The sequence below is a fragment of the Giraffa tippelskirchi genome, chromosome X, assembly GCF_054371585.1.
Source record: "Giraffa tippelskirchi isolate mGirTip1 chromosome X, T2T-mGirTip1v1.2.pri, whole genome shotgun sequence".
Lineage (NCBI taxonomy): Eukaryota > Metazoa > Chordata > Mammalia > Artiodactyla > Giraffidae > Giraffa > Giraffa tippelskirchi.
In genome coordinates this window covers 101,239,607-101,259,813 of record NC_137289.1, presented here as the reverse complement: position 1 = coordinate 101,259,813, position 20,207 = coordinate 101,239,607, and the positions used below count along the sequence as shown (strand labels likewise).

Below are 20,207 nucleotides of genomic sequence, written 5' to 3'. Positions count from 1 at the left end.
GTTGTTGTTTTATTCCTGTTTTACCCTCTTGAATTTTGCTGAAGATCAATTCTTTTATGAAGTTCTCTTTGCTTTCCAAAATTGCCAAATTTCTCTGGGGTCAGTTGTTCTATTTGCTTACTTCAGTCTTTTGCTTTCATGCTGCAGGTTCCCTTAATTTGCCTGAGGACCCCTGGTTATCCATCCCAGTTAAGGGAAAAGGACTGGTAGCTAGTTGTTATGTAAGCAAGACTGTATTCTAGCTAGGGCTCTCTCCCATGAGGGCATTCTGACAGGAAACCTCTTGTGGACTTGGGAGAGGTGGCAATTAACAGGCCATGGATCACCCAAATACAAGAATGAGGAGACTTTGTTCTGTGGTACCAAATGCCATAGTAGAAGTCTGAATGTTCCCTATGCAGTTTGTAAAATGTCATTAGCGATTTTGCATGAAGGTAAGTGCTGGAGCTACGTGTTCTCTATGTGGGTAGAAAGGGCAGAGAGATAGGGGTCGTGTTCAAATCTTGTGTGCAAGATCTTCAAGTAATTTTCTTTCTAGGCTCCACTTCTCACTTTTGCCCTCCACAATTCCTACAGACATAGTCCAGAGCACCTCTGGGTTCCCACAGACAGACTGATGCCAATCAACTCAGCATCTCCGCACCCCTCCCCAACCTAGGTCTCCGGAGGGAGATTCCCATATTTTTGAGCTCAATCAGGCCTCATCCCTCACTAGTCCTAGAAGCTAATGTTCACTAAACACTTACTGTGTGTCAAGCATTCTGAAAGTACAGCCTTATTTAATATTCATAACAACTTTATTAAGTAGGTGCTATTATTATTTTCATTGTATAGGTAAGAAAACTGAGGGTACGGAGCAATTAATTTAATTTCTCAATATTACACTGTCAGTAAGTGGCAGAATCAAGACTCAAACCCAGATGGTCTGAGTCCAGCAGTTCTATTTTGAACCATTATCTTATTTTCTCAGTCCTGCTCTAGACTGTCTTGGCCTCTGACTATTCTGCACATTGTAAGTTTCATGTCCATGAGAGTCTTAATTTTTATGGGACCATAAGTCCTTCCTGTCTCAAGGCTAAAATCTGTGCCAGAAAGGACCAGGATTGGGGCCTTGCCCTACCAACCCCTTTCTCATATTTGCTACCTTTTAAAAGATGATCTGTGCTAAGTGACCTTTCTCTGGCCTCAGTCACTGGGCTCCTGTGGATGTTTATAGGAAAGAAAAATCCCACTCTGAGCCAACCCAGAAAACAGACAGCCCCAGAACTCTAGTATGTTTAGTTTCCATTCATCTTACAGCTAGATGACGGGGAAAAGGGAGACATGGAACTGGCCCCTCTCCAGGCAAGATGCCAGCCCCAGCTCTTAGACAATCCTGGCTTATGTGTATTCAATGCCACATTCAGAGCCTTCCTCACCCTACAGGATAGTCCCTCCCTCTCAAGAGAAGGGATACCTGGAGACTTAAAAGAGCACAAGTTTGGAGATTGGGCTCAAACCTTCTGGACATGAACAACAGCACCAGGCCAGCGGTATTATCATGTCTAAGTGGAGATGCTTCATCCACACCAGCTTTTTGTTGACCATTCTCCTGAAACTGATATACCAGGGTCCTTTTGGGCCCTCCTTATCAAGCACAAAGGTTGGTTCTGGGGTAATGGAAGAGAGCTCTTGCATTTGCAAGGAAATTAACTCCTTGAGGGCAAGAGGGGATGGTTATTTAGCCTGCTTTCTCAGTCCTAGGAATCTAGGGCCAGAGGGAAGAGTTGACTATTTTCTAAGCACATGTCAGTTGCTGCACCAGGGATTTTAGAGTTATTATTTAATTGAGTCCTTATATCTTCCCTGTGAGCTAATTTCTACTATTATCCTTGTCACATAGAGAGGAAACTGAGGCTCAGTTTCTGAGATTAAGTACAGGAAGTGGCAAAACCAGAATTTGATTCCAGGTCCATTTGGTCACAAATGCCCTCACTTCCCACTGCCCCACACTGAGAATGAACTAGATATGTGGGTAGATGGAGGGATCACAGTTTTAGAAAAGGTGAGGAAGGATATCAATATGTTACTTGCTGTGTGGCCTCAGGTGCTGGGCCCAGTTAACACATCCGTACAATATGAACAAAAATATTATGTAGCCCGCAGAGCCAAGATGAGGATTAAGTAAGATAATGGGTGCCAAATGCTTATCATGCTTTCAGTGCCTGATTGCACTTATCAGGTACAACTCTTTTTTTTTCCTCTCTATTTTGGCCATGCCTTGCCACAGGCTTATTTGCAGATTGAACTTCTATGCAGAGTATGTCATGCAAAATGCCAGGCTGGATGAAGCACAAGCTGGAATCAAGATTACTGGAGAAATATCAGCAACCTCAGATATGCAGATGACATCCTAATGGCAGAAAGTGAAGAGGCACAAAAGAACCTCCTGATGAAGGTGTACGAGGAGAGTGAAAATGCTGTCTTAAAGTTCAACATTCAAAAAACTAAGATCATGCATCTGGCCCCATCACTTCATGGCAAATAGATGGGGAAAAAAATGGAAACAGTGACAGACTTTATTTTCTTGGGCTCCAAAATCACTGTGGACAGTGATTGCAGCCATGATATTAAAAGATGCTTCCTCCTTGGAAGAAAAACCATGACAAACCTAGACAGCATATTAAAAAGCAGAGCCATCACTTTACCAATAAAAGTCCATCTAGTCAAAGCTATGGTTTTTCCAGTAATGTACAGATGTGAGAGTTTTACCATAAAGAAGACTGAGAACCAAAGAATTGATGCTTTCAAACTGTGGTGCTGAAGAAGACTCTTGAGATTCCCTTGGACAGCAAGGACATGAAAGCAGTCAATCCTAAAGGAAATCAACTCTGAATGTTCATTAGAAGAAATGATGCTGAAGCTGAAACTCCAATACTTTAGCCACCTGATGTGAAGAGCTGACTCATTTGGAAAAGACCTTGATGTTGGGAAAGATTGAGGGTAAGAGGAGAAGGGGGTGACAGAGGATGAGATGGCTGGATGACATCATCGACTCAACGGACATGAGTTTGAGCAAACTCTGGGAGATAGTGAAGGACACGGATGCCTGGTGTGCTGCAGTCCACTGAGTAGCAAAAATTCGGACACGACTGAGTGACTGAACAACAACAGTGCGACATGCAAGATATTAGTTTTCTAACCAGGAATAGAACCTGCATCCCTGCAGTGGAAGTGCAGAGTCTTAACTACTGGACAGCCAGGGAAGTACCCAGGTGCAATTCTTTACACTTGAGTTCCTAAAAAGGGAATAGAGAAAGGAAGTGTTAGTTGCTCAGTTGTGTCCGGCTCTTTGCTACCCCGTGAACAGTAGCTTGCCAGGCTCCTCTGTCCATGGGATTTCCCAGACAAGAGTGCTGGAATAAGTTGCCATTTCCTTCTCCAGGGGATCTTCCTGAGCCAGGGATCAAGGGTCTCCTGCATTGCAGGCAGATTCTTTACCATCTGAGCCACCAGGGAAGACATTAAAAAGGGGGAATAGATTTGGTGATACAGAGATAGACACGTATATCACAGTGTCTTGTATAGAGTAGAGCTCAATGAATGACAGCCATTCTGTTATATTCTAAAGCCTTGCTGCTCAAAGTAAAATTCATGGAGAAGGAGCATCAACATCACCTGGGACTTTGTTACAAAGTCAAAATCTCAGTCTCCACAGTAGACTAGCTAAATCAGAATCTGCATTTTAAAAAGACACAAGAAATTCATGTGCACATTACAGTTGGAGAAGAACTTGTCCCTTGCTTTGTGATCTTCTGTGAGTCTTCGGTTCTGAGACTTCATAAAGCTCATGCAAATATTAGACAGATCCACAAAATGAATGACAGAGTGTGTTTTCTCTCTTCTCTGGGCCTCAGTTTCTAAACCTGTACCTTCAGGCTTGCCCAGGAGCCCTGGGCCAAGGATAGAGTCTACCTAACCCAGCTTCCTGTTTTCCCTCCACTGTTGATGGAAAGCTATTCCATGCATTCATTCTACCATGGGTTCCCACTATGCCCACAGCTTGGTCACCTCTGTTCAGGCCTCATGCCGAGGCCCATGAAGCCATCTTTGACCTGGATCTGCCTCACTTTGCCTTTATCTCCAATTTTACCATGTAAATCTGCTTCCAAAATCACTGTTTTATTCATATGTGCAAACATTTATTCATTCTTTTGTTAATTCTTTCAGCAAGCATAGTGATAAAGAGCATGCACTCTTGAGTTTGAATCCTGGTTCTGCCAGCTATGGGACTCAGGACAAGTCATGTCACTTATCAGCATCTAATTTTACATATCTGTAAAATGGGGATAAGACTGAACCCACTTGTGAGGATTAAATGAACTAATATATGTGAAAATATATGCTAAAATTAGTGGCAGGCAGATAATATGTCCTTGATAATATTTGTTTGATTATTTTTTAACCAAACACTTCTTGAGGTTGACTGTGTGACTTACACTGGGCTTGGTATTATGGAAAGAGGAAGATTAATTGCAGTGGTCCTACTCCCAAAGAGTTCACAATCTAATGGGGGGAATAAAAATGAAAACAGATAATTTTAATAAAGTATGCTGGGAAGAAAGAGAAGCAAGAATGTGGAATGGTAGGAATGGTGAGGCCAACCAGGAGACAATGGTCAGTTTCCCTGCCCCATTCCAATGGAAAAAAATGACACCTAAACTGAGTTTTGAAATATGAGCTGTCATCAGGAAAACAGGGTGAGGGCAGGGCTGGGGAATCCAGGCAAAAGGAGCACGGGAACAAATGTTTCCTCATTAGGGGAACTGGAAGGCCTTCAGTGTCACTGGAGTGTAGGCCACAAGCAGTGGTAGAGAGTGGTTAAAAATGAGACTGGAGAGGTAAGGAAGAACTACGTGGTAGAGGGCAGCCGAGTACCTGGCACTTACTTGATGGTCTCCAAACCATCTTATCTGTTTGCACACCCATCAGAAAAAAACTTGATCATGTACTTCCCAAATATATATTATTTATTAATTTATATCATCTATAAATATGCTACTCAGCAAATAGGTTTATCATGAAGCACACAAAAATATAAGGAGCTCGGAACAACATCCACGTAAGAGCTGCTGAGGGCTAGAGCAGTGCAGTGGGCTGGGATTTGAGAAACCATAAGGAGGGAGAAACAACCTGGTGCATACATGTGGGGAGCGAGTAAGTAAACATAGAGGGTGCCCACCTGATTTCAGCTTGTCTGACTTAGTAGATGACAGTGCCTTCTTTGACATGGTAAATGTGAGAGGAGGGACAAATAAGAAGAAGCTTACTGGGGCCTCATTGGTTTATAAAATACCTTAATATGAATTAGAAAATGGCTCCTGGTTTGTAACTCAGATTTAGCAGATGAGTGAGTTCAGCACAGGCAGAGATTTGGCCTTTGCTCAGACCCCCTCACGAGAGGTGGGCTTTGTGCTATAAAGAATCTATAAGCCTCTATTAACAGCAGCCTTAGGGCTTGAGCTTTGTCATCAGGAACCTCCTGGCCTTCGTGGACAGATGGCACTCCCCTAAAGAGAGGAAAGGTTGGAGGAGGTAGGCAGTGTGCACCTGCCCAGGGAGTTTATGGGAAAAGTGCTGAGGTATTAAAGAGGGCTTCCTGGAAGCATGATTTCCAAATAGGTAAGATTGGAAGGAACCAGGATCACTGTACATGGATAACTTAGGAAAATCAAAGGCAAAAAAGATGGCATGGGTGTGGCATATGAGGACTAACCAGGGAGGCTGCTGATCAAATGATGCAAGAGCTAAGCAGTCAGAATGTGGATTTTTGCTCTACTAGGCAATGGCACCCCACTCCAGTACTTTTGCCTGAAAAATCCCATGGACGGAGGAACCTGGTAGGCTACAGTCCATGGGGTCGCTAAGAGTCGGACACGACTGAGCGACTTCACTTTCACTTTTCCCTTTCATGCACTGGAGAAGGAAATGGCAACCCACTCCAGTATTCTTGCCTGGAGAATCCCGGGGATGGCGGACCCTGGTGGGCTGCCGTCTGTGGGGTCGCACAGAGTTGGACACGACTGAAGCGACTTAGCAGCAGGAAAAAAAAAAAAAAAAACCTCTCAAAATATTTTTTTTTTAATTAAGCAAAGCAGGCTGGAGGAAATGCTCTTGGGCAGACTCCATGGAAAGTATGCTTGCTGGAGGCAGCACACACACACAGAGGTCCCAGTGTGCTGCTGCCTGACTAGCTCCACCCTACACCCCCACAATCCACCAGGAGACCTTGGGGCAATGCCAGCTCAGCCCACCCCCGCATGAGCCTAGCCACAGCAATAGTCTGTTTCAGCTGCCTAGAAGCACTTCCTGCCTGAGTGGTCTCTTCTTCAGGTTGCAGATGCTCCTCAAGTGTTCCTAGAAACTGCTGCTTTGGCCAAATAAGTTCATTCCACCCCAACCACTTCCTGGTATCTGTGCATTAGTTTCTCCATTTGTAAAATAGAGACTATTGTTCCTGCCTCTTACAGAATTACAGTAATATTTTTTTTAAGACACTGAACTATCTATCACGCCTCAAAAACCAGGTCTGACCCATCCCCACTTCAAGATTTATCTAGGACTCCCATTCTCCATATCAAGTCATCACTGCCATATGAGCTCATTGATTCTGGTATTCAAAGCTCTTTATTACCTAGGCCTACCCAACCACTCCAGACTTCTCTCCATAACTCCTTTCCCTACCTCTCTACTCCATACAAATCTATCTAACAACTTTTTATTCCCTAAAACATGGTCCCTGTATTTTCTTGCTGTCTGTGGGGAATGCCCATTCCAGAAATAATTGTTGAATGCCTGCTATGTGCCAGGCAGCATTCCAGGCACTGGGAATACAGCAGCAATTAAGACAGACAAAATCCCCGTCCTCAAGGAGCTTACAGTCCATTAGAGAAAACAGATAAGGGAAAAATAAACAAAAAAAGTATATGTCAGTTTGTGAATGAGAAGTGCTACAAAGAAATAGAAAGTAGAGCAAGGGAGACAAAGAGTGGAAAGATGCTGTTTTAGTGATCAAGGATGTCTCTCTGAGGAAATGACATTTGAACAAAGACCTAAAAGAAGAAAAGAGTGTAAGATTTGCGAATATCTAGAGGAAGAGTATTCTTGCCTGGAAAATCCCATGGATGGAGGAGCCTGGTAGGTTGCAGTCCATGGGGTCGCTAGGAGTAGGGGACGACTGAGCAACTTCACTTTCACTTTTCACTTTCATGCATTGGAGAAGGAAATGGCAACCCACTCCAGTGTTCTTGCCTGGAGAATCCCAGGGACAGGGGAGCCTGGTGGGAGGAGCTTGTCATCTATGGGGTCACACAGAGTCGGACACAACTGAAGCGACTTAGCAGCAGCAGCAGCAGAGGAAGAGTGTTCCAAGCAAAGGCTTTTAAACAAGAGTGTGCTGAAAAAATTTCAAGAAACAGCAAGGAGGCCTTTGTGGCTGGAGAAGAATGAATGATGGGAAGAGTAGGAAGAGATAGCGCTAAGGAGGTGACAGTAAGCCAGAAAGCATAGTGCCATGGAGGTCCTTGGAGGACTTTGGCTTTTACTCTGAGTTGAGACAAGAGCCACAGAGAGTTTTGAGCAAAGAAGGGACATGGCCTGACTTAGGATTTAATAGGACCTGTCTAACTGCTGTGAAGAGAACAGATAATAAGGTGGCAAGACTTTAAAGAGGGAGGCCAGTTAGTATAGATACTGCATTTATCCAAGCAAGAAAGGCTTCCCTGGTGGCTCAGTGGTAAAGAATCCACCTGCCACTGTAGGAGACATGGATTTGATCCCTGGGTCTAGATGATCTCTGGAGGAGGAAATGGCAACCCACTCCAGTATTAGTGACTGAGCACACACGCAAATATTCTTGCCTGGGAAATCTCATAGACAGAGGATCCTGGCAGGCTACAGCCCATGGGGTTGCAAAAGATTTGGATACGACTTAGCAACTAAACAACAACAACATAACAAGAAATGTTGGTAGTTCAGACTAGAGTAGTAACTGTGGGAGTAGTGAGAAGTAGATTGTTGATATAGCTAAAGATAGGGTCAAAATTCCCCGATAGATTAGGAGTGGAACATGAAAGGAAGAAGGGAGTCAAGTATGACTCTAAGATTTTCAGTGAAACAACTATTTCCTGAGATAAGGAAAACCAGGGGAGGAGTGGAATTGGGAGGTAGGGGAGATACAAGGAACTCAGTTTGGGATACCTCAAGCTTTAAGTGCTTATTGGAAATGCTGGTGAAATGTAAAACAAACAATATATAGGTCTGGATTTCAGAAGACAGGTCTATACTAGAGATACAGATTTAGGAGTCATCTGTGTACAAATGATATTTAAAGCCATGGGACTAGATGACCTCACCTACAGAGTGACTATAGAAAGAAAAGAGGAGAGGAAGGGGAGGTCTAGAACAGCACCTCAGAATGTCCCAAAGATTTAGACTCAAGAAGAGAAGGAGCCAATAAAGGAGACTGAAAAGTTATGGCCAGGGATGATCATCTGTCCAAATCTTCCCTGATTTGACCTCCCACACAACCAAGGCTGTCTCCTCTAGGACCTTTTCTGGAAGACTTGGGCAAAGGCGCTCCCTCCCTTCTTTGAACTCCATTATATTTCACTACCTTCCTTAGAGCAACAGGAAAAATGTGGGTGAAACAAATCTGAGTATCTCATCAGTCTCTGAGCCCCCTAAGGTCGAGGTCAAGCCTCCCTAGTCAAACTTAGATGCCTTTGCAGTAATTTGCATTCTGCTTTCACAATTTTTGCTGCCTGTGCTACTCACTGTATTATTTACTTAATACAGTTTCTTTAAATAGATATACTTTTTAATATTACTTGTTAGGCTTATTCTAAGCAACAATATCTATGATCTCATGTGTTCAACATGCTAGTTATGTTTTTAATGCACATTATAGTAAATATATGGCAACTAAAATAAAAATGTTCAGTTGTATCCCACCTAAAATTATTTTATGTGCCAAAACAGCAAAATCCATTCAACACTTCGGAAAATATAAAGTCCTAATACCAATTCCACCACATACCAACTGTGTGGTCTCTATTTCCCCACCTGACAAATGGAGATAATGATAACTGTTTCACCTGGTTTTATCTCCCTGGCCTCTCCTCTCCTACTCTGGCTTCATGGTTCTGTTTTGCTCTTCTTCTCTCCCCACTTCCCATCTTCCTCCTCTGTCTTCTCTGTACATCTCTCTTTATGTCTCTGACCATCTCTTTTTTCCTTTGTTTCAGTCTGTCCTTCCTTTTTTCTGCTCCATTCGGACCATCAACAATAAAGTCTACATTGCAGAAGTCGAAAAGAAGGACCAGGCAAAGAAAATCTATGAAGAAGCCCATCAGCAAGGAAAAATAGCTGCTCATGTAGGCATCAGGTAAGGCTCCATTCAGTCTGAAACATGACACGTTCATCTTAGATGTGTGATCAGGGGCTTACACATGGTCTCACTTGGCCTCAGTCTCTGCCTCTGTAAAGTGGGGATAATGATCTCTACTTCGTAAGATTACATGAAGATGATGTGAATTAATGAATATCAAAACCTATAAGAAAGTAAGTGTTCAATAAATGGGAGTTTATTCCCCACTTCCACCTTCCTCCTGCCAGCAGGATGTGGCTTATTTAAGAATTGGCATCTTCCAGTAAATTTGTGTTCAAGTGAGATTTCTCTAAATCAAATCCTGTTTTCTAACTGAGTTCTATTCTGCCGGCAGAAATGTATTGTCTTCCTTCAGGGTTTCCTCTCAGCCTCCAAAAGAGTTTCATCAAGGACAGAATAGGTTTGGCTATTGAATACTGAGGAATTAATGCCATATAAATAAGTTTAATCTAAAGCATGGGGGAGGGGTGAGTGTGAGGAGTTATTTGAAGAACAAGAGGTATTGTGGATAAATTGAAACCTCATTTTGTAAAACAAATCATTAGCATTTGATTGCTTTATTGTAGATTCAGATTTTCACTAACATAGTTTTGTTATGGGTAAATTGCCTGTAATAAAATTTCTTAGGCAGAATATTTAAAGGGGTGAATGAGGGAGAAAGACAGTTTTAAAAGTAGGTAAATGCTCACTGTGGGCAAGGGACTTGGTTGAACGAGAAGTCTGGTCAGTTCTGCTGGGGCGAGAGAGGGGGTACGCAAATCTAGATCATCTAACAGCTTCCCTCACCTTCATGAGATCCATTCTCTGTACTAGTACCAGCTGGTGGTGAGCTTGAGGCCTGGCCAACTGGTGAAAAGGCTGAGTGTAGAGGTTACAGTGCTGGAAAAGACAAGCATTGGATATGTTCATGTACCACCTCTGAGGACAACTTGCATGTGCACCAACACCACACAAGTGTGGGGGCAGCACTATGGGTCAACCATAATAGAGGACTTTCTTGAAAAGGAACCTGCCCCTTTTCCATCTCCTTCCTCTGATACCACTTCTATGCTAGGTTCCTTTCCCATTCAAGGAGTAGAGGGCATGTTTGAAGTTGAAGATAGTTTGGTAACAAACTTGGTCTCATCTGAACCAGCTGTGGGAAATCATTAAGTGCCATATTTCCCACACTGGTGATTTCCCTCCAAAATTGTAAAAAGTGGGGAAGGGGTTGCAGGGTCGGCTCCATGAAATAGTATATTAACAATGCTAGGGGATTCAGAACCCACAGTCACTTTCCTCTGGAATTATGACTGAGAATAGGAGGCAATGGGATGACAGAGTGAAGGGCAGGCTGCCCCAGAGGATATCTCAGGTCCTATAGACCAGAGAAACATCGAGGCTGCCAGCCTTGCTTCAAACTTCATCTCGAGGCATTTGAAGGTCACACTGGCTACAGCAGAATCGATATATGAGCTGTCCAAATATGGATTTCTGGGCCTCACCCTCCTGGAGTCTGCATGAGTAGGTTGTAGAGGGGCCCAGGAATCTATCTTTATAACCCATTTGTGAGTGAACTTGATGTCCAATCATATTGGAGAACCAGTGATCTGGGCTAGAGGCCTCCTCTGAGGGACGAGTGGTCAGGCACAGAAAATCACCCATGTTATGTGGCCACTCTCACTAAACTGTTTAACTTCGAATGTCCTACTTAATTTGACCCTGCTCACCCAGAGAGAAAGTGTGGAATGCGGAGGGGGGAGACACAGACACAGATCTGGGTTCAAATCCCAACTTTGACCTTCTGTGAAGGTGAGGCAACAGGCAAATCACTCACTGGCTCTCCTTCACTTTTCCCATCTGCACAATGAGCATGCACAATCTATGGCCCAGGACCACTGTGAGAATTTGAGAAAATTCCTCCCCGCAAACCACTGGTACCCAGTAATGAAGACCTGATGATAATTGTAATCCTTAGCATTATCAAGCACTTACTAAGATCCAAGTATGGTTCCGAATGCTTTACACAAATGATCTCATTGAATTTGCACTAACTTTATCTATGAAAGAGGAGCTATTATCCTTCCCATGCTACAGATGAGGAGTCTGAGGTGTAGAGAGTGTGAATAACTTGTCCAGGGGCCCACAGGCAGCAACTGAGTCCTTGGAGCCTCCACTCTTAAGCCCTAAGTCATAAATGGCAGCTCCCTCCTCCGCCCCTTCTCCTTAAGGGTTAAAACACAGGGGAGAGACAATCCTGTGGAGTTCAAACAGAACAAAGTCCTCTGAAAGGAAGGAAGCCAAGGGAATGTATGTAGGCAGGCACCTCAGAGAGTATGGGGGCTCAGTTTGCCTCTAAGCTTCCTGACAGCTGTAGCAGGAAAGGGGGTGGGGAGCAGAATTCCCTAGTTTCCATGTTCTGGGGGGGGGAAGGAGGCACAGAAGCATATCTAAATGGACATTTGTCTTGGACTGAAATTCCAGAGGCGTTGATCTTGTGGCCAGCTCAGCAAACATCCAAGACCAGAAATTCATCTGTGATTTCACGAGGCACTAAAAGGCTTATTCACACACGTGATTCTGTGAGAGTCAAAAGGCAGAGGGGGAAAAAAACACACGAAATTCTATCTAGAAGAGAACCTTGCTAGACTGTAAGTTCCCACAACAGTAAGGGGTGTTGGGGGAGACCGAGACCCTGTCTGTGTATCTGTCTCTGCAACACACACCGCAGGGTCTCTCCAGGAGGAGATCCAGGCTCATGAGGACGTGGCACTCCTTCAGAGCCTGGGGACACTCCTCCAGACACTGCCTCCAGGATGGATGGCAAATGAGCCAGGATGAAGTTGTGAGTGATAGCCAGACTGCCAGAGCCTGGGAGCTGAGTGGGGGCTGGGTCTGTCAGGCTGGGCTTGCTTGGAAGAGGCAGAGTAGGGGGAGCTGATTGTAGGTTTGGGAGAAGCATGTGGTATTTGGGCAGGTGGGGTGGGGGCGTTGCAGGCAAAAGGAGCAGCAGGTGGTGCAGAGCTCACTTCTCACCCTCCCCAGATGTGCCCCTTTTGATGTCCCTTTACTTGGCTTTCTACCTGGTGAACTCTTCATAGCACCACCCCGTCCCCACCCATGCAGGTGAGGCTGACTCGCCCCCATCCACCAGGATTGAGAGGAGAGAGACCTGTGTCCGAATTACCTTCTGTCCAACACTGCAAGACCAGTCTGCCTTCTCCAGCTCAGGGATCAAGGCCAACTTTGTGGTCCAGTATGATGTAGCATTGGAGGACATCATAGGAGATGTGCACCTGAGAGGGCCAGCAGAATGGAAATTGGGCTCAGGAGTCAGTCAGTTCTGGGAAACAAGGCACTGGCCTCCACAAGGTACTTGTTTGTTTCTCCCTGGGGATCAGTGAGGACTAGTGCACACAGACAAGATGGTGTGTAGCAACAAATGACTTCACAGCGGGGAGGCACGTGTACCCCAAAGGCTTAGAGACCTGGAACTTGAATTCAATAAATTGAACTGAACTCCAGGTAAACACACTCCTAAGTGAAGCAAGCCATAGCCCACTCCTAACCAGCCCGTTTAGGAAGGGAGATATTGGCCGGTGATTAGTCTCTCACACTTTCTGCAGCTCTGATACTCTTGTGTTCTCTTGGGCTTTCTGGATGTCTCTACATTTTAAAAAGCCTTTTAGTCTCACTTGAGCCATTTTCCTAAACTGGGAGCCCTTAAATTCTGAACTCACACACTCACAAAGAACGTGCCGAGGTCCCATCCTCTTCCAGAGGAGTAGAGGCCGATCCAGGACCCGTGTCTTGACAACAATTGCGTGGCAGCCTGAGATGTCTGGACCCAGCCTGCTTGTTCAACAGCACCTCTCACTGCCTCCAGCACACAAACCACCCTCCAGCTGCCCCACACCATGACACACCACACACCATTGTCCCAAAGCACCTGAACCTGCCAAACATCTGTGCCTGAGTATGTGCTCCAACTATCTGCCACCTTGGGAATGTCTTCTCCTTCCTTTCTCCACTGGTGAGTGTCCCCCTCATCCCTGAAGACCGTGCTTCAGTGCCACTTCCATGGTGACGCCACCTCACTTACAATTCCTCTCTCTGTTCTGGGCTAATATAGTGCTTTGGTTACACCTCTCCTCATACACTTCCTTATTCATTCATTCGTATGTGGACTCACCTCCACCAAGCAGGAAACTACTTCTAGCCCCATCCTGCCTGCACTGATTCTGGGAAATCAGGGTAAATTGGATGCAGCCCCTAGTCTCTCTTTGGAATGTCCCATCCTGAGGTAGCCAGATACATAGAGTTGGAGCCATCATGAAAGGTGCTAAGTACTGTGTATAAACCTGTAATGGGTTATGTATGGATACCACTGAGGAGGGTTTCACAGGACTCTTCCTGATGAAGTTGGCCTTTAGGTCAGCATAGGAAAACTAAATAGACTTTACCTTGGCCTGAGCTGACAGGGTGAACGGAATGACATGCGGAGAGAGGGGAATAGCATGTGCAGAGGCACAGAAGTGTGACAGGCCTGTTATGTAGGGAAATAAAGGGAATTTGCCCTCCTAGAATAGGAACTGAGGGTATCATGCTATTAGGAAGCATCAGAGCCTTAATGTGGTATTCTGGGTGTGTGTGTTTCTGTGTGTGTGTAATATGTATGTAAATTGAGGTGTTTGTCTGCTTTTTCACTCTTTACTCCTCCTAGCATTGCCTGGAGTATAGTTGCAGATAGGACAGATGCAACTAGGCATTCTAGTACGACTGATACTCTTTATAGAGTCAGCAAAGAGAGGACCGCGAGCAGACTGTGGCTCAGATCATGAACTCCTTACTGCATAATTCAGACATAAACTGAAAAAAGTAGGGAAAACCACTAGACCATTCAGATATGACCTAAATGAAATCCCTTACGATTATACAGTGGAAGTGACAAACAGATTCAAGGGGTTAGATTTGATAGACAGAGTGCCTGAAGAACTATGGACAGAGGTTCATGACATTTTACAGGAAGCAGTGATCAAGGCCATCCCCAAGGAAAAGAAATGCAAAAAGGCAAAATGGTTGTCTGAGGAAACCTTGCAAATAGCTGAGAAAAGAAGCGAAGCCAAAGGCAAAGGAGAAAAGGAAAGATGTACCCATCTGAATGCAGAGTTCTGAAGATGAGCAAGCAGATATGAGAAAGCCTTCCTCAGTGATCAATGCAAAGAAATAGAGGAAACAATGGAATGGGAAAGACTAGAGATCTCTTCAAGAAAATTAGAGAAACCAAGGGAACATTTTATGCAATGATGGGCTCAATAAAGGACAGAAACGGTACGGACCTAACAGAAGCAGAAGATATTAAGAAGAGATGACAAGAATACACAGAAGAACTATACAAAAAAGATCTTCATGACCCAGATAATCACGATGGTATGATCACTCACCTAGAGCCAGACATCCTGGAATGTGAAGTCAAGTGGGCCTTAGGAAGCATCACTATGAACAAAGCTAGTGGAGGTGACGGAATTGCAGTTGAGCTATTTCAAATCCTAAAAGATGATGCTGTGAAAGTGCTGCACTCAATATGCCAGCAAATTTGGAAAACGCAACAGTGGCCACAGGACTGGCAAAGAAAGGCAATGCCAAAGAATGCTCAGACTACCGCACACTTGCACTCATCTCACACGCTAGCAATGTAATGCTCAAAATTTTCCAAGCGAGGCTTCAACAGCATGTGAAACTAGAACTTCCAGATGTTCAAGCTGGAAAAGTTGTTCAAACTTCCAGATGTAAAGCTGCCTTTAGAAAAGGCAGAGGAGGGGGCGGGGCTAAGATGGTGGAGGAATAGGACGGGGAGAGCACTCTCTCCTCCACAAATTTATCGAAAGAACATCTGAACGCTGAGCAAACTTCACAAAACTACTTCTGAAGGCTGGCAGAGGACGTCAGGCTTCCACAAAGACAGTGCATTATCCTCAAAAGAGGTAGGAGAAATTATAAAAGATAAAAAGAGAGACAAAAGAGTTAGGGACGGAGACCCGTCCCGGGGAGGGAGTCGTAAAAGAGGAGGAATTTCCAAGCACCAGGAAACCCTCTCACCGGCGGGTGTGGGGGAAGATTTCTTATCTCGGAGGGCAACGTAACTGGGAGGAAAAAATAAATAAAACCCACAGATTACGTGCCTAAAGCAACTCCCAGCAAAGAACCCCAGACGCTCGCATCATCCGCCACCAGCAAGTGGGGGCTGAACGGAGAGAAGCGGGCGGCACTGCCTAGGGTAAGGACCGGGCCCGAGTGCCCCGAGGGCAATCTGAGGGAGCTAACGTGAGATAGTAACCTAAACTGTGGGACAGCCAGAGAGAGAGAACTATCCCGCGAAAAGCCCAACTCTAAGGCACTGCCGGCCCGCTCACAGAACAAAGGACTGAGCGATACCAGAGGAGAGCTAGCCGGCTGCGGACCGCCCCATCCCCCGCCGGACACAGCGGGCAGGCGGGGCCCGCCAGAGCCGGAAAGCGGCAAACTCGGCCCCAGAGAGGGCACCCCCTACCAAACTGCAAACGGGCTCCCAGTTCCCCCTACCAAACTGCAAACAGGCTCCCAGTTTCTAAGCAAAGACTGCCTGAGATCCCAGAGGGTCGACAGCCGCCGGGAGGGTCGCAGCCAGACACCAGCTCCCCAGAACCGACACAAAGCACACCGGAGCCGGGCGCGCCCGTAAACCGAGGCGGGGACCAGGGAGGTGATAAGCCGCACCGCTCCAACAGGGGGGAGCGCGCTCGCCAAACTCCTGGCCGCCTGAGCAGCTCCGACCGGGAACGGCACAAGCCGTGGGCGAAACCGAGTCTGCGCCTTTGTGGAGTAACCGGGAGCCTGAAGCTGAGCGGCTTAGACCTGGGAAGTACACGCATCTCAGGGCCCACTCCCCGGCCCACTCCTCGGCGGAGTAACCTGAAGCCTGAGCAGGGTAGATGGGAAAAGCACACATGCCGTGAGCGGGGGCGAACCCAGTGCGGCCGAGACACTGCGAGCTCACCACACACACGCCAGGTTTGCAGTGTTCCTTCCTCCCCACAGCACGACTGAACAAGCGAACCTAAAGAGATCACCTCCACCGCTTTGTTGCAGGGCGGAAATTAGATACTGAAGAGATCTCCAAACAGAAGCCAAATAAACAGAGGGAAGCGCTTTGGAAGGGACAGGCAAACAGATTAAAATCCCTGTAGTTAATACCGACTGCATTGAAAAGGACCTATAGATCTTGAAAAGTATAAGCAGGAATAAGGATCTATCTGAAACTGAGCAGATCCCACACTGCTCACAACAGTTCCAGAGAAAGTCCGGGATATATAATTTTTTACTATTGTTATTATTTTTTTTAATTTTTTTTTAATTAAAAAAATTTTTTTTCTCTTCCTTCCTTTTTCTTCAAGTCCTCTATTACACCTTTAACTTTCATTTTCATAACCCACTATTAACTTGCAAAAAAAAAAAAAAAACCCTATTTTTGAAGCAAACTACATACATATATCTTATACCTTTTGTGTTTTCTTTTTTTAATGTTTTTTTCCTGTTTTACTTTTTTTTACTGTTTCTTTTTTTTACTGTTTTACTGTTTTTTTTTCTTTTTACACTGTTTCCTTTTTTTCTTTTTTTTTATATTGTAAGTTTTATAAGAGTCTAACCTCTACTCTAGATTTTTAATCTTTGTTTTACATATTTGATATCAATTTTGTACATTTAAGAACACAGTCTTTAGGACCCATTTTTACTCAGGAGTGTGATCACTGGCCTGATTACTCTCTCGCCCTATTGATGCTCTTTCTTCTCCCCCAGGGAACCTCTATCTCCCACCCTCCTCCTTCTCTTCTCAACCCAATTCTGTGAATCTCTGAGGGTGATCTGGGTACCGGAGAACACTTCAGGAACAGGATACTGCCCAGATCTCTCTCTCCCCTCTTGATTCCTCCCTTTCTACTCATGCTTACCTCTATTACCGTCCTCCCCCCTCTCTATGTATCTCTGTGAACCACTCTGAGGGTTCCAAACTGTGGAAAGCACAGAGGGAAGTGCTTACTGGCTAGATTGCTCTCTCCACATTTGAACTCCCCTCTTCCCCTCCTGGTCACCTCACCCCCCCACACCTCATCTCTCCATGTAACTCAGTGAACCTTTCTGGGTATCCCTCAATGTGGAGAATCTTTTCACCATTAACCTAAAAGTTTTATTATTGAGGCTGTATGGAAGGAGAAGTCTTGAGGCTACTGCAAGAATAAGACTGAAAGCCAGGGGAAACATTAATTAATAAGAGACCATCCAATAGCCTCCACATATACACCGAAACCAAGCTCCACCCAAGAGCCAATAAGTTCCAGAGCAAGACATACCACGCAAATTCTCCAGCAACGCAGGAACATAGACCTGAGCATCAATATACAGGCTGCCCAGAGGCACACCAAATCCATAGACATCTCCAAAATTAATACTGGTCACTCCATTGCACTCTAGAGAGCAGAAATCCAGCTCCACCCACCAGAACACCGACACAAGCTCCCCCAACCAGGAAGCCTTGACAAGCCACCTGTCCAACCCCACCCACAGTGAGGAACCTCCACAATAAAGAGGAACTTCATACTACCAGAATACAGAAGGGCCACGCCTAACACCGCAATCTAAACAAGATGAAAAGGCAGAGAAATACTCAGCAAGTAAAGGAAAATGAGAAATGCCCACAAAACCAAACAAAAAAGGAGGAGATAGGGAATCTATCTGAAAAAGAATTTAGAATAATGATAATAAAAATGATCCAAAATCTTGAAAGCAAAATGGAGTTACAGATAAATAGCCTGGAGACAGATTGAGAAGATGCAAGAAATGTTTATCAAGGACTTAGAAGAAAAAAAAGGAGTCAATATAGAATGAATAATGAAATAAAGGAGATAAAAGACACTCTGGATGGAACCAACAGTAGAATAACGGAGGCAGAAGATAGGATAAGTGAGGTAAAAGATAGAATGATGGAAATAAACGAAGCAGAGAGGAAAAAAGAAAAAAGAATCAAAAGAAATGAGGAAAACCTCCGGGACCTCTGGGACAATATGAAACGCCCCAACATTCGAATCATAGGAGTCCCAGAAGAAGATAAAAGGAAAGGCCATGAAAAAATACTCGAGGAGATAATAGTTGAAAATTTCCCTAAAATGAGGAAAGAAATAGTCACAGAAGTCCAAGAAACCCAGAGAGTTCCAAACAGGATAAACCCAAGGCGAAACACCCCAAGACACATATTAATCAAATTAACAAAGATCAAACACAAAGAACAAATATTAAAAGCAGCAAGGGAAAAACAACAAATAACACACAAGGGGATCCCCATAAGGATAACAGCTGATCTTTCAATAGAAACCCTTCAGGCTAGAAGGGAATGGCAGGACATACTTAAAGTAATGAAAGAGAATAATCTACAACCCAGATTACTGTACCCAGCAAGGATCTCATTCAGATATGAAGGAGAATTCAAAAGCTTTACAGACAAGCAAGAGCTGAGGGAATTCAGCACCACCAAACCAGCTCTCCAACAAATGCTAAAGGATCTTCTCTAAACAGGAAACACAGAAAGGATGTTTCAACACGAACTCAAAACAACAAAGTAAATGACAACGGGATCATACTTATCAATAATTACCTTAAATGTAAATGGGTTGAATGCCCCAACCAAAAGACAAAGGCTTGCTGAATGGATACAAAAACAAGACCCCTATATATGCTGTCTACAAGAGACCCACCTCAAAACTAGGGACACACACAGGCTGAAAGTGAAGGGATGGAAAAACATATTTCATGCAAACGGAGACCAAAAGAAAGCAGGAGTCGCAATACTCATTTCAGATAAAATAGACTTTAAAATAAAGGATGTGAAAAGGGACAAAGAAGGACACTACATAAAGATCAAAGGATCAATCCAAGAAGAAGACGTAACAATCATAAATATATATGCACCCAACATAGGAGCACCACAATATATAAGGCAAATACTAACAAGTATGAAAGGGGAAATTAACAATGACACAATAATAGTGGGAGACTTTAATACTCCACTCACGCATATGGATAGATCAACTAAACAGAAAATTAACAAGGAAACACAAACTTTAAATGATACAATAGACAAATTAGATTTAATTGATATTTACAGGACTTTCCACCCCAAAACAATCAATTTCACCTTTTTCTCAATTGCACACGGAACTTTCTCCAGGATAGATCACATCCTGGGCCATAAATCTAGCCTTGGTAAATTCAAAAAAATTGAAATCATCCCAGCCATCTTCTCTGACCACAATGCAGTAAGATTAGACCTCAATTACAGGAAAAAAAACTATTAAAAATTCCAACATATGGAGGCTAAACAACACGCTTCTGAATAACCAACAAATCACAGAAGAAATCAAAAAAGAAATAAAATTATGCATAGAAACGAATGAAAATGAAAACACAACAACCCAAAACCTATGGGACACTGTAAAAGCAATACTATGGGGAAGGTTCATAGCAATACAGGCGTACCTCAAGAAACAAGAAAAAAATCAAATAAATCAACTAACTCTACACCTAAAGCAACTAGAGAAGGAAGAAATGAAGAACCCCAGGGTCAGTAGAAGGAAAGAAATCTTAAAAATTAGGGCAGAAATAAATGCAAAAGAAACAAAAGAGACCATAGCAAAAATCAACAAAACTAAAAGCTGGTTTTTCGAGAAGATAAACAAAATTGACAAGCCATTAGCCAGACTCATCAAGAAAC

The 20,207-nt window shown here is 44.2% G+C and overlaps 1 protein-coding gene across 1 annotated transcript in view; it reads left to right on the top strand.

Moving 5' to 3' along the window:
* Positions 1-1,540: 1,540 nt before the first annotated feature.
* The window catches only part of ITIH6 (inter-alpha-trypsin inhibitor heavy chain family member 6), a 41,464-nt gene continuing 22,797 nt past the window's right edge, over positions 1,541-20,207 (top strand). Inside the window, 8 exon segments of the mRNA XM_081564080.1 lie at positions 1,541-1,642; positions 3,310-3,319; positions 3,996-4,050; positions 4,052-4,135; positions 9,314-9,424; positions 9,526-9,547; positions 10,241-10,381; positions 12,508-12,698. Of these exon segments, the coding sequence (XP_081420206.1) occupies positions 1,541-1,642; positions 3,310-3,319; positions 3,996-4,050; positions 4,052-4,135; positions 9,314-9,424; positions 9,526-9,547; positions 10,241-10,381; positions 12,508-12,698 (716 nt within the window).